Here is a 25,252-nt window from a genome sequence, read left to right as displayed (position 1 = left end):
GAGAGGCTGACCCCAAGACTGTACTATCAACTGAACATTCCCCACTCCAGCTATGTGGGAAGCTGATATTTCTGGAAGGTGCGACTTCGCCCAGACCATGAGAAGAGTCAACTCATGTGCCATCAAAGTGCTCCTGCATAACAGACTTGATCTGTGGGCCTATAAATATCCCTTCCTTCAGTTTTGCAGTGCTGATTTTTGGAAATTTCTTAATAAGATACTGAAAACCTGGCAAGTTTGCTTTACCCAAGGCCTTTACCATGTTCTTCCTCAACCCCAGCTTGATATGAAGAGGCGGAAGAAATATTTTATGAGGATCCACCAGTGGCATAAATTTCACACCTTTTGTCCCTGAGTTATAGGTATCCCTCAGCTGTCAGACATGCTTGACATAATGTTCAGCTGTAGATCTGCTATCCCACACAAGCACAGGAAACAGAAGTATTTAGTGAATCCTCCTTGCATTCCCATTAGCATGTCAATGACTTTCAGATCACCACAGATGTTCCACTGGTGTGTTTTATAACTGATTGCTTCTAATAAATTCTTGATATTCTCATAAGACTCCTTTAGATGAACAGAATGGTCAATTGGTATACTTGCTTTGGAATTTCCGTTGTGCAGTAACACCAGTGGCGTACCTAGCATATGTGACACCCGGGGCCCATCATTTTTTTACCCCCCCATCTGTACGAAAAACATGATTTTTAGTAACAATCCACACATCACACATGAGTACCTAGGAAAAGGCAGCATCTTACATACTGCAGTGAGCAGTACATCAATACACCCATTGTAAAACTAAACAAGCCAGACTAGTACAGATCAATCCTACACCGTCAATCCTAACAGAAAACCATGTCTTTTGAACACACAGAACACAGAAAACACCTTCGCCTAGTATGGAATGTGTCATCACAAACTAACCCCTCACCCTTTTACAAAACTGTAGTGTGGATTTTAGCCACGGTGGTAACAGCTCTGACGCTCAACCCTCTCTGACGTAACTTACTTCTTCCGGAGCAAAGCCTGGAGACGAGTCATCGCGGGACCTTCCAGTATGCAGCTGCCGACTCTGCTCCAGAGATAGTACGTCGGAGTGGGGTAGACCGGCAGCCGGCAGCTACAGTCATCGCGGAAAAGGAGCAGGACTGCTGGAATGAAAGAGTGGTGCAGGGAGAGAAAGAGGGCAGGGTGGTATGGAAGGGTGGTGCTAATGGAATTGATGTACAGGGAAAGGGGAGAGAGACATAAGGAGGAAGGATACTGGATGGAATTGGATTGGAGGGAAAGAAAGGGGGCAGATGCTGATTGAAGAGGGGTGGCACCTAGACACACACAACCTGATGAGAGCCGGTCAACATGGGTTCAGGAAAGGGAAATCATGTTTGACAAATCTACTTCAATTTTTTGAGACAGTGAACAGACAAATTGATAGTGGAGAACCGGTGGATATTGTATACTTGGACTTTCAGAAAGCGTTCGACAAGGTTCCGCATGTAAGACTTCTCAGAAAATTACAAGGCCATGGAATAGAGGGAGATATACTAAGATGGATAGGCAAATGGCTAGAGAACAGAAAACAGAGAGTGGGCATAAATGGGAAAAAGTGACTAGCGGTGTATCCCAGGGCTCGGTACTTAGACTCATCTTATTTAATATTTTCATAAATGACTTGGAAGAAGGAACATCCAGTGAAATCATCAAGTTTCAGATGACACAAAGCTATGCCGGGCAATCAGATCGCAGAAGGACAGCGAGGAACTCCAGAGCGATTGAATCAATTGGAGAAGTGGGCAGATAAATAGCAAATTAATTTTAATGTGGAAAAATGCAAAGTGATGCATTTAGGCAGAAAAAATAAAGATCATAAGTATAGTATGTCAAGTGTAACTCTGGGAAAGACCGAACAGGAAAAGGACCTGGATGTACTGATAGGACCCTGAAACCGTCAGCGCAATGTGCGATGGTGGCAAAGAAAGCACGATGGACCCCCGGGCTGACCCAGCAGCGGCAATTCTTATGTTCTCTCTCTTTCCCCCCACTTCCACCATGTGCCCCTTCTCCCCACTTCCATCATCTGCCCCTTCTCTCTCTTTCCCCCACTTGCATCATCTGCCCCCCTTCTCTCAATCTCTCCATCTACCACAGGCCCATCTCTCTCCCTTTCTCTCACCTTTCTTTCCGATTTTGGCAACAAGATCAGCAAGGGCCCCCCCCCCCACGATGACACTCAAGTTCGGCAACGGGCCTCCTTCTCCCCCCCCCCCCCCCACATCAACAGTACTTCAGATCGGCAACCGCGGTGCTCAGGCCAAAGCTTCCCTCTGACTCGAATTGCCTGGGCGAAAACAGGAAGCTGAGTCAGAGGGAAGCTTTGGGCTGAGCACCGCGGTTGCTGATCTGAAGTACTGTTGATGCCGGGGGGGGGGGGGGGAGGAGGCCTGTTTCCGAACTTGAGTACTATCGCAGGAGGGGAGAGGCCTGTTGCCGATTTTAAGTGCTGGGGGGCCCGTTGCCAATCTTAAATTGCGTCGCGGGAGGGTGCCGATTCAGCCCAGATGCTGCCAATGGTCCCAATCCGATCTTACTGGCCCTGCGCGGACCGGCAGGAATTTTCTGCGTACCGGCACTGGATGAACTGGCCAGCTGTGCACCCCCCCCCAAGGCATGCACCCGGGGCGGACCACCCCCCCCGGCCCCCCCTCCTTGGTACGCCACTGAGTAACACTGCCTTCAAACTTCTCTGTGAAGAATCAATGAAGAGACACCATGCATCTGGACAATGCACTGGTGACAAACTGTTGAAGAGCCCATTGATGTCATGACAAAAGCACAATGAGCCATTTACAGTGAAGAATGTTGTTAAATCATGATTCCCTTTTCTGTAATAAGTTATATTAGCATTTTTTGCAAGCAATGCTTTTGCTTAAGAGTTGAAGCAAGAAGTTTTGTTTTTTTCTTTTGAAATATTTAGATCACGAATAAGATCATTGAGCTCAGCTTGTGTAAAGGTCTCTGGTCTGAATTTTCATCATTCATATCATCAGGATCAGATAATTCTGGATTGTGACCAGCTGCTGCATCATCATCACATTCCTCATCTTGTTCCACAGAAGCAAGTCTATCTTGTGGAGGTACTGGGACAGGCAATGAGTCATCATGACGAACAGGCCTAATAGCAAAATCCAAAGTAGGATATATCATTTTGTGCTAAGTTTTAGCTGAGAATCTACTTTGTGTTCACAAGGCAAAAGTAGCAATCTTTAATATAGTTTCGCGGTTTCCTCCATATCATTGGGATTGCAAATGCCATCACTACCTTTCATCGATTGAGCCAGTTATGAAGTCCGTTGGAACAACTGGTACAGATGATATGTGGAGCCCAAGACTTATCCTGGTCACCCAGTGGACAGCCAAAGTACAATCTGTATATCCTCTTCAGATCTACGGTAATTGGGCGATGTTGTGCTTTCGTCGTGAATGAACCACAGACGTAACAAAAACTATCTGGATGATTACTACAATGTCTTGGCATGATAAAGACTGATATTAATCACTATAAATAATGTCTGTAGCATAAAAAAAACAAAGACAACTGTTGTTAACCCTCCTTTAGCCTATAAACGCATGATATATCGCCCAATTAACATTTATAATTATATGTAATGAGCCTCATCACAAAAATGTGATGTGCCAAGTCAAAAACTAAACACAGATTTGAAATCAGCATGAAAAATACTACAAAACCCACCCAACTCTGATGAAAATGATGTGTTGACTTGTGTAATTAGAGATTTTGTGATTCAAGAAACTTTCAGAAATTTAAACTGTCCTTTCCATCTTTAAAAGGAACAAAATCTACTGGTAATATTACTCTATCTTTCTCATATACTTTTACAATGATTTGGAATGGGATTCCCTCTTGGGTTAGAACTCTTCTCTCCTTCCAGATTTTCCATAAATTTATGAAAACACTTATTTCAACAGTTCTTAGAAAATTGTTCCAAGGAAAATTAGTTATCTTCTCTCTAGGATGTTGGATGAGGGTCTTCATTAATAAGTTATTTTCTCTCTAATCTAAGTACTTTCCCTTCGATTATCGATTTTTAATGTGAACCAAGTCGAGCTCCTTGTGGGGAAATGACATGGTATATAAATCCAAAGGTATATAAACCCAAGATTTAGATTAGACTATTTGTTGGCATATATACAAATAGTTCACAATAGAAAAAAGTGGAGATGACCAACAGAAGGGTAACCTGGTTCTTAAAACATCATGTCTTTATTTAAAGCAATTATTCAGTATATGGGAACTTGACATGGGTTGTGTTTTGGCACTGCTGCCTGCATCAGGAGTCCATGAATCTATGAAAAAAATTTGAATAAGATCACAATAACTACATAAAGACTTATATATGGAAAAAAGTGCATCACAAAAAAAATGCTCAAAATTAAACAATATCAATGTAAATATTATGAAATCTTTAAGGGGTCCTTTTATGAAGACACACTTACAAAATATGTTAAGCGCCATGTAGCCCATATTGTCTTTAAGGGCCTGATGTTAGCATTTAAGTCCTTACACAACATGGTGACTGGCTTTGTGATGGCCAAGCTTCCTCTGTATGTGCCGAACAGTCCCTCTGCTCCCAGGATGAAATACGCCTGAAAAGGCCCTCTGGTCGTGCCCTTCAACTGCAAATGATGTTCCTACTCCCAACTTCATACTGACTCTCTGAAATTAACTGCCCCACAAATAAGATCCCTTGAAGGACTCCTCAGCTTTAGGAAAGCAAGGAAAACATACCTGTTCACCTAACCCCCACAACTGATAGATTTCAAAGAATTGTATATTGATACAAGATCCTCTGTATGTGTCACATTAGGATAAAAACTTGTATTGCTAAATTTTGTACTGTAACTGACAATTTTAACCTGTAAACTGTATATTACAAATATGGGTATTAGATCCCTAGTATTTGTCATGTTATAAAATCTTGCACCATAAAAAATAACAAATTTGTACTATAACTATGGCAAATTGTAACCTGTTAACTGTATATTATGTATGCTAACCCATCCTGAGCTCTTTGGGGACGACGGGATAGAAAACAAATTAAAATACATTTATTTATACCTAAAAAAAAAGCAGCACTAAATTACACGTTTATATTATCCTTATAGAGAAGATGCGTCATATAAGCTTAAGGTTTAGTTTAGTTTATATATAAACATGTGTTAAAAGAAAGACTAAGAAATTGCCATACCACAAAAAATGAAAATCATAAACCAATTTTTAAGAACAAATATACAGGATACTGTATAAATAATGTTGGAACAACATAAAGAAAGTGTATATATCACTAAGGGATCAATTTACTAAGCTATGGTAAGCACTAACAAGTGCTTAGCACAGCTTAAAAGAGTTTACTTCAGGATGCTACGGTAAGCACTAACAAGTGCTTAGCACAGCTTAAAAGAGTTTACTTCAGGATGCTACGAGTCATCCCATGGAAAGGTTCAAATGTATGTGTGAAAAGCAAACCACGTGCAAAAATTTTTAAAAACATTTTTCTTGAAAGGATTGTATCAGGGGTGGAGAGTGGGTATTTCTGCATGAATCAGCTTGGTAAAAGGACCCCTTAGTCATCACTTAAAGATTTTCATTATATGTACATTCACACTGTTTTAAAATTTTGAGCACTGTTTCACTTTTATGGTGTACTTGTTTCCCATATATATTTCTTTATGTACTTATTGTGGTGTTATTCAATTTTTTCATAGATTCATAAACTCCTGACGAAAGCAGCAATGCTGAAACACACCAAGGCCTGAATTCCGTATAGGATGCTCGGGAAGCGCGTCCTATACAGAATCAGGCCTAGACTAACCCCAATTCTGTAACCGATGTCCATGTTACAGTAGCTGGTTACAGAATTGGGTTAGAGTAGACGTGGCCACAATACTTATCATGGCAAGGGATCGCTGGCAGGAGGGTGCCCAACCCCTCCTGCCGGATGCCCCCCCCAAGCTAACACCCCCCCTGCGGACCCCCCCTAACCTCCCCCCCACTAACCTTTAATCGTTGGCCAGACGGTTGGGTCTTGCAACCGGCCGGCTAGCAGGCCCTCCTCGTTGAAATGAGGCTGGCCTGCCCCTTTCCGGCCCATCCCCGATAAGCCCAAGGCCTGATTGGCCCAGGCTCTTACATTGTAAGCGTCTCCCGCTCTACTAGGGAGACGCATAGGGCCGCCTAGGTTTGCTAAGGCTACTGCCTAGCCTTAGGCGAGTTTAGGCAATCTTGCAGGCCTCCCTAGGCTCCCAGTTGCGCCTTCAATATAGGCAGCCTACCTGGGGACCATTTTTTTTTAAACTGTGCACCCAATTGGCTGATTAGACAGCTTTAGGTCGCACTTTCCAGAATCTGGGCCAAAATGTCTACATGTAACAAATGATTGTTTTGATTAAAGACATGGTGTTTTAAGAACTAGGTTACCCTTTTTTCCCATTATGTACTTTGTGGAGTTTGGTTCTTCTTTCCTTTTTCATACAAATAGTTTATTCCAAGATGTTGCTTACTGTGATTTTAATCAAATTAATATATAACAGGAAATTATTTTATTTCACCAACTATAATTTTCTTTGATTTCATTTCTACCATTTTAAGGTAAAAAAAACAAACAAACAAACAAAAAATTATAGATGGGGTGGCCAAATATTGTTGCTCTGGTGTAGCAGAAAACCTAGATCCAGCCTTGACTATGTTTTCAGTTCACAAATACTTAAGTAAAATACTTTCTACAAGAACCAATGAAAAATGCCAGCTCTAAGCTGGTGAATTTCACTGATCAAAACCATTAAAAGAAGAGCTCAAGTAGTTATTTCAGCAACTTCTGACCAGCATTACTAAATCACTAGTTCTCTGTAAAATATTCTTTTTTTTTTAATAATCTTTATTCATTTTAAAATAATTTCAATAAGTGAAGAACAATAAATAAAACATTTACACTATAGACATCACTTAAAATATTACAAGATTATTACAGACCAATAACCCCCCCACCCAAACTATTCTTACTTTAGATAAGCATTTTCGGTCTTTGAATGGTAAAAGTGGAGTTAAAAAAAAATAGAAGTGTACACCAAGCTGTTCTATGTAAAATATTCTTTTAATAAAGGAGCTTCATCTTGGGTTTTTTTAATACCCTGTGGTTGATGTAAATTAACTTACTCAATGTCCAATACCATGGATGGATTTGATTGTTCCTTATCCTGCTCATCATTGTAAAACAAAATCTTTTTGCTGCTCACTACAACATACTAGAGAGAACAAAAAGAAATGGTACAAATATTAAAATAACTCGACCAGTAAGAATTATCTTGCTTTCTTTCCAGAGTACCTTATAATAAGGATCATAATACCTTGAGATTACACACACACACACACATATATATACACTGTGCACATACACTAAATCCACTATGTAAATAATAAGTCACAAATGATTTATGAGTGGCATCACTGATGTGACCATTAATGGTTTTGTTTGTCATTGCCTTCCCCCACCATCTTTACCCCTCAGCTAAGGATGGGAACTCATTTACCAACCAAAAATAAATGGATGGATGGCTGAGGTCCCCAGCTACCTGACAGAAATCCCAGTGCAGGTTTCAAACTCAGGTTATCAGCGCTGTAGGCAAGTGAACCATTCCTTGTAGTGCAATCGGTGGGTATCAGATATCCAGAAAACCCAGGACATGTCCTCTTTTTAGAGGACTGTCTAGGTGCCCAGAGGGATTTCCAAAACCCAGAAGTTTGTCCAGGTTTTGGAAGGCTCTGAGCTTGGGGCTGTGTCTGGATGTCCTCTGTGCACTTGCGGATGTCGACGTGATGTCACACGCACATGACAGAGGACATCCAAACATGGCTCTGAGCTCAGAGAAGAAGACATGCAGTTCATGTGAGGGCAGTGATGAGGAAAGAGCAAGGTGGGGCTGGGGGCCAGGTGTCCTTTTTTTTAAGAGGAAATCTGGTAACTCTACTACAAGGATTCTTATACTAAGAGGGGAATGTTATACATTTTTAATGCAAATAGATCAGCATTTTATGCACAGAAAAGCACAGGGGTATACATTCATAAAATTATATGCTACCAATGCACAGCATGTACTTTTACATGGTATATGCTAGTGCTGCCCAATTTACGATTCGAATCGGTTCACCGATTCACTTTGGGTGAATCGATTCGAATCGATTTAAAATAATAATAAAAAAAATTGGCTTCCCGATTCGGATCCTTCCCCCTCGCCCCCTAAAGCAGGAGCGGCAGCGCTGCTCTTGCTGGCCGGCTGCTGCCACACCTACTTTAGAGAGCGAGGAGGGAGGTTCAGTCGGGGAGTCCTGCTGTCCGGCTTCCCCCGTGGCCTCCCCGCACCGATTACCTTCTAGTTGCAGCTTTTAGCTGTTTCCTCTGCCGCGATCCTGCCTCTGACGTCAGAGGAGGGGTGGGACCGCAGCAGAGGAAACAGCTCAAAGCAGTTTGAAAAGACGCTATAACCGCAATCTTCTGTGCAGGCTGCAACTATAAGGTAAACGGTGCGGGGAGGCCAGGGGGAACACGGAGGCCTTCCCGGGGGGGGGAGGAGTGCGCAGTCCTTCGGAGTGGGGAGTGGGACAGGCCTAGGGGGGTGCAGGCCTTTAAGGGGGGGGGACAAGCCTTCAAGGGTGGGGGGCAATCCTTCAAGAGGGGTGACAGACCTTCAAAGGGGGGGACATATCTTCAAAGGGGGGACAGACCAGGGATAATGGCATAGGCTTTCAGGGGGGATGCGTCTTTAAGGGGGGACAGGCCTTCAAGAGGGGGACAGGCCTTCAAAGCAGGGACAGGCAAGGGATGGTTGCATAGGCCTTTAAGGGGGGGACAATCCTTTAAGGGGAGGACAGACCTTCAAAGCGGGGACAGGCCAGTGATGGTGGCAAAGACCTTTAAGGGGGGGAAAGGCCTTCAGGGATGGGAGGACAGGCCTTCAGGGGGGGACAGACCTTCAGGAGAGGGGTGCCCTGGTGTAGAAGTACATGGAGGGAGGGAAGGGGGCTTTAAAGAGACGTGCAAATGCTGGACTTTGGGGGAGAAGATATAATGGGTCTAAAAATAGAGGAGAGGGAGAGAGATGATGGACAATGGGATTTAGGGAGGGAAGAAACAGAAAGGGAGAGAAGTTGGACACAAGGGATGGTGTGGAGGGGGGATATAGATACTGGATAGGAGGGTAGTTGGGAAAAGAAAGGGAGAGATAGTGGACCCTGGGGTGGTGGGGAAGGAGGGAGAGATGCTGGATGAAAGGGTACTTAAGAAAAGGTGGATCTGTGGATGGAGACGAAAAAAAAAAAAAGAAAGATGCCAGACCTCCCGGGGGGGGGGGGGGGGGGAAGGGAAACAGAAGGGGAGGACAGAGATGGTAGATGTACGGTTAGCATGGAGAAAGAAGAAAGAAGGAGACCCTGGCAAGCAAGTTATCAGAAGACAACCAGAGCCTGGGTCTAACAAGATTTGAATAATGACCAGACAACAAAAGGTAGAAAAAATCATTTTATTTTCCATTTTGTGATTACAATATGACAGATTTAAAATGTGTATCCTGCCAGAGCTGGTGTTACACCGCAAACGTGAGCTAGGATTTAACAGAGAGAGGAAAAGTCTTTTTTGTTTATTTTGTTTATACCACAGCACCAGTGTGGTTAGGAGAAGGCAAAGGGGGTGAAAAGGCTATAAAATAAACCCACCATGATGTTTGAAAAAACACCCAATTGGGCAGGAAAATCGATTCGAAAAACCAATTCTATAGGCTGAATCGAATTGAATTTTTTTTCCTGAATTGGGCAGCACTAGTATATGCATAGATATTCTCAGGGGTGAAGGTTGGATAAAGCAGGGGCAGAGTTGCAATCTAATGAAAGATTAGGTTCTTACCTTTGCTAATCTTCTTTCTTGTTAAGTCCACACTCTATCCTGGACTAGTGGGTTATTCTCCTATAGTCACCAGACAGCTTGTAGGAAGCCTCATTATACAGTCTTCAGCCCCTCCCCTCTTACCTCAGGACTGCCCCCAGGAATCCAGTGCGTGATAAAACAGCCACAGACACCTGCAAAGTACAAAGGCAAAAGAGAGGGGTGTGGGGATACTCCCCGACAAATAAGTCTACTCTGCTCATAATAAGAAATTTAGAACAATCAAACAATTGAAACAGGTCAATAAACATTATAAAACTAAACGACCAAAAAGAAACAGTGCTATAAGGAGACACAGCCTGCACTGACAGAAGGAGGAACCAGGATGAGGGACTCCCAAGACAAATGCTAAACACATGTGGATGGTACTCTTACAAAGGCTGGTCAGAAAACCAGAAATCCAGCTAACCAGTACTTGTAAAGGTAAACAGTTGGCAAATCAGCAACACAGAAGATGGGCTCCAGGAATAGAGTGTGAATTTACAAGAAAGACAATTAGCAAAGGTAAGAACCTAATCTTTTGTTCTTGTACAATCTCACTCTAATCCTGGGCCACTGGGAGATAACAGAGCAGTCTTAGAGAGTCAGTGTGGGACTGATGAGGCTGCTGCCAAAACAAAGGAAACAAAAGCAGCATCCTGCTTAGCCACCACATTGATCCGGTAAAAGTATGCAAGGAGGACCAAGCAGCAGCTCTGCAAACCTCCTCCAATGAAATCACCAAGGACTCAGTCCAAAAGGAAGAAATGCTTCTAGTAGAATGAACCCACACTGAATTTTTTTTTTTTGGGGGGGGGGGCTTCCTACTGGCTGCTATGTAAGCAGAGATAGCTAAATGGATTCATATGGAAATAGTGGCCTTTCAGACAGGACCCACCAAAACAAACAGATGGTTGGAGAGATGAAATTCATTCGTAACCTTCAGGTACAGCAATATGATCCTGTGCACATCCAGGGACCACAACACCTGGTCCAGTTCCCTCAAACCGGAGGAAGTAAAAGGTAAGAAGTTGGACCCCTCTGATTAATGTGGAAGGCAGAAACTACCTTCAGAAGAGAGAAGGGAACAGTGCATAGTACTACGCCGGAATCCATGACACGCAGAAAGGAATCCCGGCAGGAAAGAGCCTGAAGCCCAGAAACCCAGCAGGTGGAAGTAATAGCCACCAAGAATGTCTTGACAGAGAGATCCTTTACAGATGCCTGTTCCAGAGGTTCATAAGGTGGGCGAGCCAAAGATTGAAGGACCAGACTGCAATTCTGAGACGGACAGCGCCCTGCAGAAATTGGACATCCGAATGAGAGGCCATGAAGCCCCTTATGGGGTTAAGAGCCAAGGTAGGAGAGACCAGCAAGTTGGAATTTGAGAGAAGCCACTGCCAGGCCCTTAGACAAAACATCCTGAAGGAATTCTAAATCTAAAGTTCTAACAGAATCGACGGATCTTCATTTTTCTAGACAAACCATAGGTCACCACCATGGATTTCTTCTTGCTACAGAGAAGAGTTGTGATCACGACCGAGGAATAGTCCCTGCGAACTAAAGCCGCGCACTCAATAGCTAGGCTGTAAGACCAAAGTGGTCTGGATCCAGAAGCACTATGGGGCCCTGAGTGAGAAGACGAGGGTGACACGGAAGCCTGAGACCCTGATCCAGTTGCAGTTGTACCCGGATCCTGGTCCTGGAGATCCATGAGGGCTACAACATCCCCCGCTTTGGTGGTGCCCACCTGCGTAAGCAAAGGTATGGGCAGGGCATCTTGGTCAACGACAGAAATTGCCAGTGAACTAGCCTAGATCACCATGAGAGAGCAGGGCAAAATCCCCATGACCCCACAGATGGCGAGGAAGCTTGTGGAGGGGTGGCTGGCATCAGTTTCTTTGCTAAATAAGCCTGATACAACATGTTGATAAATTTTTTTTGGGGGGGAACCCATTATCCGGGGAAGAAGCTGCCTCATGTGGCCAATTCTTGGAAATCTTGAAGGACTTGTGAGTTTTAGGCACTGAATCATGGCTGCATTTCATCAAAGAAGCATCTGCACATTCCTTGGGGCCAGCTTTTGACTTTTTTGCATGGCTGCCCCCCCCTCCCTTCAGAAGTTGAGGGTACTTGGGCTGATGAAATTTTGCCCCCTTCTGCACAACAGCGCACGTGGAACAGGGCCACTCACCGGATAGCCATCCACCATAAATAGGGCATGAATCCACTGAATCCTGCCCTGGGGAGTCCATATGAGCTGTTTGCTTGCAAAAACAAAGCTTGCAGAGGGTAAAAATAACTTTTAAATTTAATTGGGGAAATCCAAGATGGCTGAAGCAGGTATTATTTTTAACACAAAACAGCCTGGGAAAGGTACAGGAACCTTCTAAAACCCATTTTTAAGAGACCCCCTCCCCAAACTGCTAATTCAGGCTGTCAGCCCAGTATTCACTGTGCCATGTGATGCTATGAACTGCTGAAATAGAAGCTGAAACTGCTTACAGGGAGATCCTCTGCCTCAAGAAGCACACAAACTGGACTGCCGCTCTTCTGGCTGTCCCACTAACCCGATACCCAGTGCTGGGGACCTCCGCCCCTTGGACACACCGCACACATGCCTAGCAAATGAATGCACATAAGAATAGCCTTACTGGGTCAGACCAATGGTCCATCAAGCCCAGTAGCCCATTCTCACGGTGACCAATCCAGGTCATTAGTACCTGGCCAAAGCCCAAGGAGTAGCAATATTCCATGCTACCGATCCAGGGCAAGCAGTGGTTTCCCCCATGTCTTTCTCAATAACAGACTATAAGAACAATGCAGTCGGCCCCCGATCCCAGGAACGCCTCCAAGGAGCCATGCAGCCTGCACTCGATCCACTAGCTGACAAACCTGAGTTGAGCAAGAGAATACACTGACAAGCAGCCAACCCCATAGAAACAGACTTTCTCCAAAATCTGTGACCTCCTACAGGAAGAGCTGTTCCAATGGGGAATCTCTGCAGAACAAAGGTATAAATTGTACACACACACAAAAAAACTGGGTTTAAAGAAAAATAAACATGAGAAGACAAGCTCCGGCAATCTGGAATGTAGGAAAAAAAACACTGGATTCCTGAGGTGCAATCCTGAGGTAACAGGGGAGGGGCTCAAGACTTTATAATGAGGCTTCCTACAAGTTGTCTGGTGACTACAGGAGAATAACCCGCTAGTTCAGGAATACAGTAGGATTGTACAAGAACTACATGCATTATAAAACATGTAAGCATCTAGGCCAGACATGGGCAACTCCGGTCCTCAAGGGCTGGAATCCAATCGGGTTTTCAGGATTTCCCCAATGAATATGCATGAGATCTATTTGTATGCACTGCTTTCAATGCATATTCATTGGGGAAATCCTGAAAACCCGATTGGATTCTGGCCCTCGAGGACCGGAGTTGCCCATGTCTGATCTGGGCAAATGTTTCGGTCTGCTTTAGAATAGATGCAATGGTGTGGAAGCTTTCAAACTAGCAGTATTATAAAGGCACATAGGTTCATACTGTATGTTGTCTTTATAAAATAAGTTCAACATATGCCTATATTTATTTTTATTTATTTGAAAAATTTATAGACCGTTTAAATCTAAGCGGTTTACACTAAATCACATAATATTAAAACAAACAAAACAACTCAACTAAGCAACAACATGAAATCTCAGTAGTTCTCAAACTCAATAATGTCAGATTTGAATTAAAAGGCTCAAAGTTCTCTCAGTCTAGTAGTTATCTTATATAAAATATATATCTATATATACTGTGCACTAACTTTTGCTCTTCTGTTAAAAGACAGGTATGGGCTTGGACCTACAGTGAAAGGTGGAAATGAGAAAAACAGGAGAGTCAGAGATGAAGGGTTTTGGCAAAATATATGATGAACATATTGTGTGGCAAATGATTTGAAAAAAAAGAGCATTATCCCAGCATATTCTCACATGTGTATGATGTCATCCATGGAGCCCCAGTATGGACAGTATTAAAAGTGCAATGTCACATTAAGTTTTAAGAAAACTTTGTGACTGCCCACAACGCGCAGGAGAACAAAGAGAACTACGATCCCCTCTTAATGTCCAGCGAACTGGTTTACAGGGAGCAATGTAGGGCTGCGTTCATCACACCTGAGTAGGTCATCCCAACCTATACTACCAAGAATCCAGCCCTTGAAAGGACGAACGCTAAAGCAGATGCTCAAGATAGCGTCTTCATCCAAAGAACGATCCAAAGATTTTGGCACTCAGACTTTGCACCAGCAGAACATGTGCTAATGACTCAAATGAGATCATACAGGTCACCTAGCACCGCAGCCACACCAACCCGCACCAGCGGAGGATAGGCATGCACCATAAAGGAAGTGGCCACCACCACTTTGCTACCTGAGAATGGCTAGAAAAGAATATTTTGCATCAATTCAGCCTCCTACAATCCCGAGTCCTGAAACTTCACCCTCCATCACTAGGGAGGGTTGCGTGCTGGACAACCTGTGCCACTGCAGAATCTACTTCAGACCTGCCAAAAAGCAGGATTCAGGTGATAAAGCGTAGATATAGGTTTAGCAGATCAGAAAACGCTGTCCAGTGATCACATTGTTCTGAAACCATACCCAGGAGCTGTGGACGGAATGGAAAAGGCACAGAACGGTCCAGGACCGAAGCCTGGACAGTAGAAAACCCAAATGGAGCTCTTTCAGAACATCAGCCGTAGAGAGGCAACAGAAGCCTGCTGAAAATGTGAAGAAGGGTCAGCACCTCCAAATCCAGAAGCTCAGGGAGGCCGAGGAGACCATAGCAAAGGCATCATTTGGATCCAAATTAAATACAGTGGCAGGAGACAGAAGAAAAATAAAATCTGCATGGCAACTACTGCAATCGAAATCTGTTACGGCCCAATAAAAGAGCTCCTGAAAGGAAGCTTTGCCACAGATGCCACAGATTGTAAAAGCCACAACGCGTCCGCTGGCTGTGTCAAATGAACAGAGTTTGAGGATATGCCGTTCAGAGGAGCTGAATAAAATCTGGTGATAAGGCCCATTCCACAACTATGGCAGGGTACTGTTGAGGTGCATACAGCGTGTCAAAAGAGTCCTCAGATTCAGAATGCAGGCGTATTCTACCAGACTCCAGAATGGCCCCTGAGTGAGATTTTCTTCGGAAAGCATGGATCCAGGCTGGCTCCCCAGCCCAAGAGGACACAGAGGCAAAGTCTGAAGCTCCCACCACGGTTCAAAATTGCTGATGTGGTGCACAATGTCCACATCCAATAGATTAGGGGCTGGGGAGTCCATCCCAATCGATTTTGAGTAAAATCAAGGCCCTTTTGAGCCAGAAATTAAAGTTAGAAAAAAAGATCGATTTTAAAACCCAAGATGGCCACTGTCACGAATACGTGCCAAAAACGGCAAAAATAAACAAAATCCGAAAATAAAAAATAGTGATTTGGGGTCTGGGGAAATTTAAATTGTTTAAAAGCCACCCCTGAAGTTCCCAAAGAAAATAATGGAGATTCTCACAGTCTCTGCCTGTCAGCATTTTTAAAGCAGCTGAGCGGAGAAACAGGACTTTCTGCCTCAGAAACAGCTCCAAATGCATTGAAATGAAGATCTTTGGACTGCCAGCTGGCAAGAGACTGATTACACCCTCCACCCCCCAGATCCTCTGCCACATGGTTAGGGGCGGGAAAGGCAGCCTGTGCCTTGAAAACCATGTGGTTTCTGTCCACACTCAGCCTGTGCTAGAAACCTGTGACAGGATCACTGGCCAGCAAACTCCAAGGGAAGGGACCCCGAGTACTTCCAGAAAGTGGCACACAGCAGGCAGACTTCACAAATCCACCAGAGTTTCTTTGTGAAGATGCAGTCCAGAACCGCAGGACTGCGTCCTTTTCTCCAACAGCAGACCACCGGGGAGGGTTCTCAAGACACTAAAGTCACCTAGAAATGAAGTTTAAGCGATCTTTAAGCGAAAAAATAAGAAACAGAAACAGAGAAACAGCAAAATACTTAATGCTCGGTCTACTTGCAGAAATTGAAACTAAGTTTGTTGCTATTTCCCAGCACAAGGGGGTGGAGTATATGTTCAGAAAAGATGTGGATTTCTGCAACACCCGGACTGCAGGTTGGGATTGAACACCTAGTGTATGGAATCTGGAATGGATGTAACAGAAAGAGAATTCTGAGCATTCTTTGAAGTTACAAGATTCATCTCTTCAACAACTGATTCACACATCCTACATACAACATATCACATTAATCAACTGAATAATAATTAAATGCCTGTATAACCACTTTAAATTGATCAAACAATTCTTTAATCTTCTAAGGCAGTGTTCTTCAACCTTTTTACACCCGTGGACCGGCAGAAATAAAAGAATTATTTTGTGGACCGGCAAACTACTAAGACTGAAATTTTAAAAAACATTTCCGCCCTGTCTCCGCGAGCTCGGTTCCCGCAAACCATCTGATCCCATCCGCACAAGCCTCAGGTATGATTTTATATTGAACGTATTTTATTAAAGTATACAAAGAAACAATATTCTGTACAGTTGTCATTTTATAAATACAAATATACAAAGTAAGGACCAACAAAACCCCTGTCTCCCCTCCCCTTCACATATACCCCCTCTACTATCTAGAAAACTGAACAAGCCAAGTTATTATAGAATGCTACACAGAAATATCGTGCTAACAGAATACTGCAGTTACACATGACAGGAATAGTGTTAGGGGAGTGCCACCCTGGTCCGAGAAAGCCCTAAGTTAGCTGGAAGCTAAAGAAGCACTTGGGCTTTGCACTCCCCAATTATCTCTAGCAGGATATATATTTCAAATCTGATATATTCTAATGACAAAATAGAAATAAAATGATTTTTTTCTACCTTTTATTGTCTCTGGTTTCTACTTTCATCTTCTTTTCACTTTTTTCCTTCCAGCATCTGCCTGTCTCTTCAAACCAGCATTTGCCCATTCTATCCACTGTCTGCCCCTTCCAGAAACTGTCTGTTTCCCCCTGCCATCTCTCCTCTAGACCCCCCCTTTGGTCTGGCATCCATCATCTTCCCTCTGTTCCCTCATGGTCTGGCATATTTCTCCTTTCATCTCTCTTTCCCTCCCCCCTGTGGTTTTTAGCATCTCTCTCTTCTCATTTCCTCCGCTCAAATCTGATATCTCTGTCTCCTTCCCCGTTCTCTGGCATCTCTCTCTCCTCTCTCTCGTCCCTTTCCTTCTCTGGTCTTCCTTCTTTATTTTCTGCCTCCGTCTAAATTAAATTATTTCTTACTATGCAGTCCTCAGTTTCCCTCTTTTCACTGTGTCTACCCACAACATGTCACCCCTTTCCTTCATCACTCCACTATCTCACTAACTCTAATCTTCTTCCCCCATCCAGCATGTTCTTTTTCTTTATCCCTCCTTCCATCTAGTATATGTTCTCTTTCTCCACTTCCATTCAGCATTTGCTCTCCCTTCTCCCAACTTCCATCATTTGCCCTCTTCTCTCTCTTTCCCCCCACTTCCATCATCTGCCCTCTTCTCTCTCCCCCTTCTCCCCACTTCCATCATCTGCCCCTTCTATCAATCTCTCCATCCACCTTTCTTTCCGATTTTGGCAACAAGATCGGCAATGCCCCCCCCCCCGGCAATGACACTCATGATCAGCAACGGGCCTCCCCCCCCTCCCACGACGGCACTCAAGTTCGGAACGGGCCTCCTTCTCCCCTGGCATCAACAGCACTTCAGATCGGCAACGCGGTGTTCAGTCTAAAGCTTCCCCTCTGACTCGAACTGTCTGGGCGGAAACAGGAAGCTGAGTCAGAGGGGAAGCTTTGTACTGAGCACCGCGTTGCCGATCTGAAGTGCTGTTGAAGCCGGAGGAGAAGGAGCCTCGTCCAAACTTGAGTGCCGTCACGGGAGGGGGGGAGGCCCGTTGATGATCTTGAGTGCCGTGGAGGGCCACTGCCGATCTTGAATTGCGTTGTGGGGGCCCGATGCCGCCCATCACTGTTGCAGCCCAGACGCTGATGGCTCCAATCCAATCTTGCCGGCCTTGTGCAGACCGGCAGGAATTTTCTGCGGACCGGCAGTTGAAGAACACTTTTCTAAGGCATATCATACCTAAAAAATATCTTTTTTGAGAAGGCAGCAAATTGATTTTCAAATAAGGTAGAATCTAACACTATGGGCTCCTTTTGCTAACGTATGCTAGCGTTTTTAGTGCGCGCAAACCCTGCGCTAAATGAAAAATACTAACACAAGCTCTATGGAGGTGTTAGCATCTAGCGCGCACGGCACTGTAGCGTGTGCTAAAACCACTAGCGCCCTTTAGTAAAAGGAGCCCTATGCCAAAAGCCTTCACTGATTTTTCCAAGGGAAAACAGGACTTATTGATGATCAAATTTTGATACAATGCCTTTTGTTGTGAAGGATGTATCAGCATAAATTTAATGTTAAATATTAAGAAAACATTGAAGGGGCATGCACAATAGACTAGTACCTGCTTTTTCCACCCATATCGTTTTATATTTCCTTTGTTTGGAACTGAAAGCCAACCCTCTATTCTGGATTCTGGTTTAAAAAAAACATACAGGTAAAAGTTAATTGCCATAGTATGGAAGTAACAAGTGTAGAAAATGCAATGGATGCAGCATGCTGCAACAGGCAGAATTTAAAAGCACAGTTGACCAAAAATGGAAGACACACATACCCACGCACAAAGGCACTGACAATCTTACTATTTCATGCTTCATCACAAATTAAAAATGTACACAAGAGCATAGACATCTGCATAATATCAAAATGATTTCTAGGAAACCTGACATATGAAGACAGATAAAAAACACACTCTTTAAAAGAGTTAACAGCCAAGCAGAACTTATTCAAGAATGTATTGCCATTTAAGTGGGTGCTGCAATCAACTGGGATAAAATTATTGAAAATTATATATAAAAAAGTAACCATATGAACCTCTAAAAAAGAAAATTAGCATGAAAACACAGCCAGGGGGACCAAACTGGAAGCATGGTTTCATAAAACAAAACCCAAGCAGCGAAAGGTACACTGATGTCCCATTTACTCACAGACGACAAGAACACAGTAGAAGAGAAATAAATAAGGAATGCAGGAAGAATCAACTAGATATAAAGAACAAGAGACAGGAACTTTTGAGTTTTCAGCCAATGATTTTCTGATAAATACTGTAGCAATATTTCTGGAAAACAGAAACTAAAATGCTTACATGAGTTTCTAGTTCAAGGCAATGCAACAATGTCAATCCTTGTATAATGTTAACACTAATCTACATACCTACAACTCCTCACACTAAAGACTAAATATGCCATAGAAATGGATTTATAAAGAGGCACTATTTTGCTTACAACATTTTATTTTAAGCTTCTCTTTTTAGCTAATAAGAGGCTTTTATTCTTAGCTATTTATAAACTGTGGGGGTATATTCAGAGCTAGTTAACCAGGTAGGAGAGGCTCCTAGCCAATTAACTAGCAATGCCTGGGTACCAACAGGATATTTAATGGTACATAACTAGATAGTATTGCTGAATTTCCTCTCTGATGGTCATGGCACTAACTGGTAGTGGCAGAGCAATATTGGGAAGAGTCAGGAGTCACTCAGGTACCACCAATATTCAGGGGCAGTACCTAAATAACTATCTGGTTAACTTAGAATGGCCTTTTTTTGCTATTTTGAGTTAATTAGTTAGCTATCTGAGTACAACTGCTCAAAATCAGCGGTGCTTGAATAAGTTCCAGTGCTGGTACTTGGATTGGGATCCGCATTGAATATCTGGGTCTAATTTAACTGGCAGTGGTTTGTATTTTAAAAAAATGCTGATTATTTTGCCCGTAAATTTAGTAGATCAATATTTAAACCCTCCTATTTGGCAAGATAGTCTACCAATGAGCAGCGAGTGGATGGGGCTTCTCCTCAAAGCAGTACATATAAGAAATGAGATTTCTGTCCTCAACTAGCTTGCAACAGTGATATCATTTCCACCAGCAGATGGATGTCAGGTTCTCCTTGAGCTGGAGAAGTGACATTGCCATTGCAGGATGAGACGTGTTGTAGAAGAAAACAATAATTTGTTCAAACAAACAATAATTACATATATCAGAGAACAAATTAATATCAAGTCAAATTGATTAACCAGACCTCAAATACCCAAGGCACCACTTAATAATTTTTCATGCCCTTACTTGGGTGGTATTTCATCATTGGTCTTGGTAAATGATATGTGCTCAACTTTTTTAATTTGATGACAATTAATAAATATAAAGTGCATTTAGTGCTTAAGGTGCTAAAGAAAGGAAGGCACAAAAGATAAGTGCCTTCCTTTCTTTAGCACCTTAAGCATTAAATGCACTTTATATTTATTAATTGTCATCAAATTAAAAAGATTTGAGCACAAATCATTTACCAAGACCAAAGATGAAATACCACCCCAGTAAGGGCATGAAAAATTATTAAGTAGTGCCTTGGGTATTTGAGGTCTGGTTAATCCTACTCATACTTCAGGAAATCTCTCAAATCTTACCTCTATGATAAATTTCTCGAACCCCCCCTCCAAATAACCAAACCCTACCACCTCTCCTCCCCGATCTCTCCTTTCCCCCCCCTCAATCCAATCCTTCCATCCTTCTCTCTTACCCCTCCCCTCTCGATACCCTCCCGTAATTAATACTTGTCATTTTGCCACTCTTTATCCCCGCTATATAGGCATTTATCTTTGCATAGTAAACCGCTACAACTGCATTATCCAATCTCCTGCACTGTATCTTACTCTTTTTAAGTCTTTCGCACCGTATTTTCACTGTATAAATATCGATGCTATAGATGTACAGACTCCTGCACTGTAATTCTGCTTTGTTTTCCGCTGTATTAATACCTATGCTAAATATGTACAGTCCCCTGCATTGTAATTTGCTCTCCACTGCATAGTACATTCCCTGACATTGTATCTTCGCTGTATATGTACAGTCTCTTACATTGTAAACCGCTCTGAACTGTTTGTGGTATTGCGGTATACAAAAATAAAGTTATTATTATTATTAATCAATTTGACTTGATATTAATTTGTTCATTGCAGAATAAGACACTTATATTCCAATAGATAAGATATTGATAAGCTGGACGTGGCTTACTGGCCATATTTGCCTAAACCTGTTCAGGGTAGATATTTGGTGTCTATTTTAACAAGTCCTTTTTTTTCGAGGTAATCAAGTGACTAATCTTACCTGGGATAATTCCATCAGCATCATCTGTTGAGAGACTAGTAACACTGGCCGAGTCCATTCTAAGCTGGAGATCAGACAGTTTAGCACGGAGTTGCTCTATATCACTCTCTTTACTATCCAATTGCATCTGAAGCTCTGTTCTGTATGTGCTCTCTTCTGCTAATTGCTGTGCACACCATGCAAAAGAAAAGAAAATTATTGCAATTATAACGCACTGACTTGATTGTAGGAATACCACAAAGGAAGCACACACATGCAATCTTAGAGTCGAGAGGAGACGCTCCAAATGAATGGTCTCTCCCTCTTTTTATTGAGAATCATATCTCCAATAATTACTTCGTTAATGCTCTACAAGGTTATAATTTCATAATGCATTTACAGTGAGGATTAGATCAAGACAATACTTTGTTTATCTATTTCATGTGTATCATAAAGTTTTTATCTCACGTGACATATGAATATATAATAACAGTTACACTAAAGTGATTCCCAATGTGTACATATCTGATATGTCTCAAATCTTACTATGGCATGTGACAGTCCAAAGGTTATAATGCATGCTTCTTAAGCTCTCTTGATTAGCCTTGCTCAGGCAAAGTCTGATTGTTGCCCATATAAGGGATGCTTAAACAAGATAAGAGAAAAAGGGTAAATGTATGTCAGGTTAATATGTGGCAAGGGAGGGGGGAATGTCTCAGCCTTCTGCTCAAGGTGCAACCCTTGTCCTTGCTTAGAATGTATACGTGGCAGGAGGGAGAGGAAATGAGAAACAGGGCCTCAGAACCAAACCCAGGCTTGGATCCACACATAGGCCTCAATCCGCACACAGGGCCTAGGTCGGTGTGCCGACCCGGCCTGCGTTCAGAACCACCTGCATGTTAACCCTGCCTATGTTCTGATGCCCTGGATCAGAACTTATCAGATCTCCATCCCTACACTTGATGAATGGTGTAGAGCTCTTGATGTCTAATTAAAAACTTTAGTCCAACAGCAACATAATCCTACCACTATTTTGCTGACTTTTTCTTTCTACTTAATTGTGTGTAAGCAATCCAGATTGCATACATTTTCCAAAATTTTTAACTGTGACTCAAATTCTGAGTTATCAGTATGATTGTTTCTAACTGCTAACTAGAGTATTAACTTTTGTAGTGCAGACTAAGCTAGATTTACTAAAGTACATTAGTTTACATGCATTATTGGTTAATTGGACAAATTTTGGCAAATAAGGGAAAATTAGGCATTTATCTCGATAATCTTTTTAGTAAATAAATACATCATTCTTGAACACATGTGTGGTATACTTTTGATTGCCAGCTCTAATGTAGAGCGCCTCATTTATATTTTTCTGCTCTGCGTCCCATCACTCTGGGCTGTCCTCTAATTCCTCAGTTTGTATCAAAGCAGATGGTCAGCACTAGAGACAAAACATAATAGGGAGGAGAACAGGGACTCTCCCCGAGAAACAAGTCTGTTCTACTCATATTACAACATTTAACATGAAATGACCATGAACCATGTATAATGTACAACGAGGTGCAACAAATAAACCACCTACCTGGGTGCAACCTGAACTAACAGTGTTGGAATTCTGAGAGCTACCTCCTGAACTCTTCAAAGAAGAAGTAATTATTCATTTGTGTTCATCCAAATGACAAGAGAAGAACTCCATAAGAACATAAGCAATGCCTCCACTGAGTCAGACCTGAGGTCCATCGTGCCCAGCAGTCCGCTCACGCGGCGGCCCAACAGGTCCAGGACCTGTGCAGTAATCCTCTATCTATACCCCTCTATCCCTTTTTCCAGCAGGAAAATGTCCAATCCTTTCTTGAACCCCAGTACCGTACTCTGCCCTATTACGCCCTCTGGAAGTGCATTCTATTTGTCCACCACACGTTGGGTAAAGAAAAACTTCCTAGCATTCGTTTTGAATCTGTCCCCTTTCAACTTTTCCGAATGCCCTCTTGTTCTCTTATTTTTTGAAAGTTTGAATATCTGTCCCTCTCTACTCTCTTTATGCCCTTCATGATCTTGTAAGTCTCTATCATATCCCCTCTAAGTCTCCTCTTCTCCAGGGAAAAAAGTCCCAGTTTCTCCAATCTCTCAGCATATGAAAGGTTTTCCATACCTTTTATCAGATGTGTTGCTCTCCTCTGAACCCTCTCGAATAACACCATATCCTTCTTAAGGTATGGTGACCAATATTGGACGCAGTACTCCAGATGCGGACGCACCATCGCCCAATACAACGGCAAGATAACTTCTTTCGTTCTGGTAGTAATACCCTTCATGATTATACCTAGCATTCTATTCGCTCTCTTAGCGGCCGCTGTGCACTATGCCATTGGCTTCATTGTCATATCCACCATTACCTCCAAGTCCCTTTTTTGGGTACTCTCCTTCAATAACATCCCTCCCATCGTATAGCTGTACCTCGGGTTTCTGCTTCCCACATGTAGTACTTTACATTTCTCAACGTTGAACTTCATCTGCCATCTCGTCGCCCATTCCCCTAGTTTGTTCAAGTCTCTTTGCAATTCTTTGCAGTCTTCTTTAGTCCGAGCTCCACTAAATAGTTTGGTGTCGTCCGCAAATTTTATTATCTCACACTTCGTCCCTGTTTCTAGATCCAGAGTATAGAGTTGTCCGAAGCAGAAAGCAGATGAATTATAAAATCCACAGACTCCTGTATTAACAGAAAGAAGATTATCCAAGTAAGAACCTAATCTTTCATTCTGTTACATAAACATAGGAGTCTGTACATTAGGTGACGTACCGAAGCAGTGTCAAACACCTAAGGTGGAACATATGAGCCTGCTCGCAAAACAGAGAACGCAAAAGTGGTGTCCTCTTGAGCCTCCACATCCACTCTGTAGAACCTTGTAAAGGTATGGAAAGTAAACCAAGTAGCTTCTCTACAGACATCTTCGGGTGGAAGTGCCTGGAACTCCACCCATGAAGATGCAGTACGTCTGGTTGAATGAGCTTTGAGAGAAACAGGCAGATGTATACCACAACCAATGTATGTTGACAAAATTGTTATGCAAATCCATCTAGTGATAGAAGGCTTGAAGGCTGGTCTGCCTCTAGTTAGAGCAAAAAGATAGTTGGAAAGTTGAGAATCATTGGTCCTTTCCAGGTAATGGAGTAAAACTCTCCACACATCCAGCCTCTGCAATATCTTGTTTAGTCACACCTGTAGGATGAAAAGCGGGCAATCGAACCTCTTGGTTGACATGAAAAGCTAACATAACCTTCAGTAGAAAGGAAGGTACCATATGAAGGGAAAACCCAATTTCTGTGATCCTGAGGAAGGGCTCTGAGCAGGAAAGATCATGCAAATTCAGATCTATCTTGCTGAGACTACTGCCACCAGAAACACCATCTTCACCGTGAGATCCAGAAGGGAAGTCTCTTGGAAAGGCTCATACAGAGGCTTAGAAATACCCTTAAAGATGATATTAAAATTCCAAGATAGAAAAGGCTGGCGCAATGGAGGCCACAACCTGAGTGCCCCCTTCATAAACTGGGTCACATCTGGATGAGATGCCAGTGATAGCTTTCCTCCTTGAGCTCAGAAGCATGAGAGGCCTGCCACCTGAACTTTGAGAGATGCCACCTCTAGGCCTTTTTCTAATCTGGCTTGCAGAAACACCAGAATCACAGAAATTGGCACCTTGAAAGGCACTACCTGATCTTTGGCACACTAGAGCTGGAAATGACTACCTCTGAAAAACCCTTATGGGTTAAGGTCATGTGCTTAAGAGCCAAAGCACTCTGGGTTCTCCATGGGAATTGGTCCCTGAGGAGAACCATGTGAACCGGTAGTTTGATGCATCTGTCTCATTGGAGATGCACTAGATTCGCACACCAAGGCTAGTCTGGGGCTACCAGGATCACAAGTCCAGGGTGTTCATCTTCAGGACAGGGCTGAACCAATGCATCCAATCCTGCACTTGCCGGTTCATCTCTTCAACTGTAAAA

The 25,252-nt window shown here is 42.9% G+C and overlaps 1 protein-coding gene across 1 annotated transcript in view; it reads right to left on the bottom strand.

Moving 5' to 3' along the window:
• The window catches only part of ROCK1 (Rho associated coiled-coil containing protein kinase 1), a 398,571-nt gene that overhangs the window by 42,492 nt on the left and 330,827 nt on the right, over positions 1-25,252 (bottom strand). Inside the window, exons 27-29 of the mRNA XM_033933927.1 lie at positions 21,269-21,434; positions 18,516-18,586; positions 7,235-7,323 (exon numbers count right to left, since the gene is read on the bottom strand). Of these exons, the coding sequence (XP_033789818.1) occupies positions 7,235-7,323; positions 18,516-18,586; positions 21,269-21,434 (326 nt within the window). The remainder of the gene's footprint in view (positions 1-7,234; positions 7,324-18,515; positions 18,587-21,268; positions 21,435-25,252) is intronic.

This window comes from Geotrypetes seraphini, chromosome 2, assembly GCF_902459505.1.
Source record: "Geotrypetes seraphini chromosome 2, aGeoSer1.1, whole genome shotgun sequence".
NCBI classification, from domain to species: Eukaryota; Metazoa; Chordata; class Amphibia; order Gymnophiona; family Dermophiidae; genus Geotrypetes; species Geotrypetes seraphini.
Note: the sequence above shows the minus strand (reverse complement) of the source record. Positions and strands in the feature narration are given on the sequence as shown.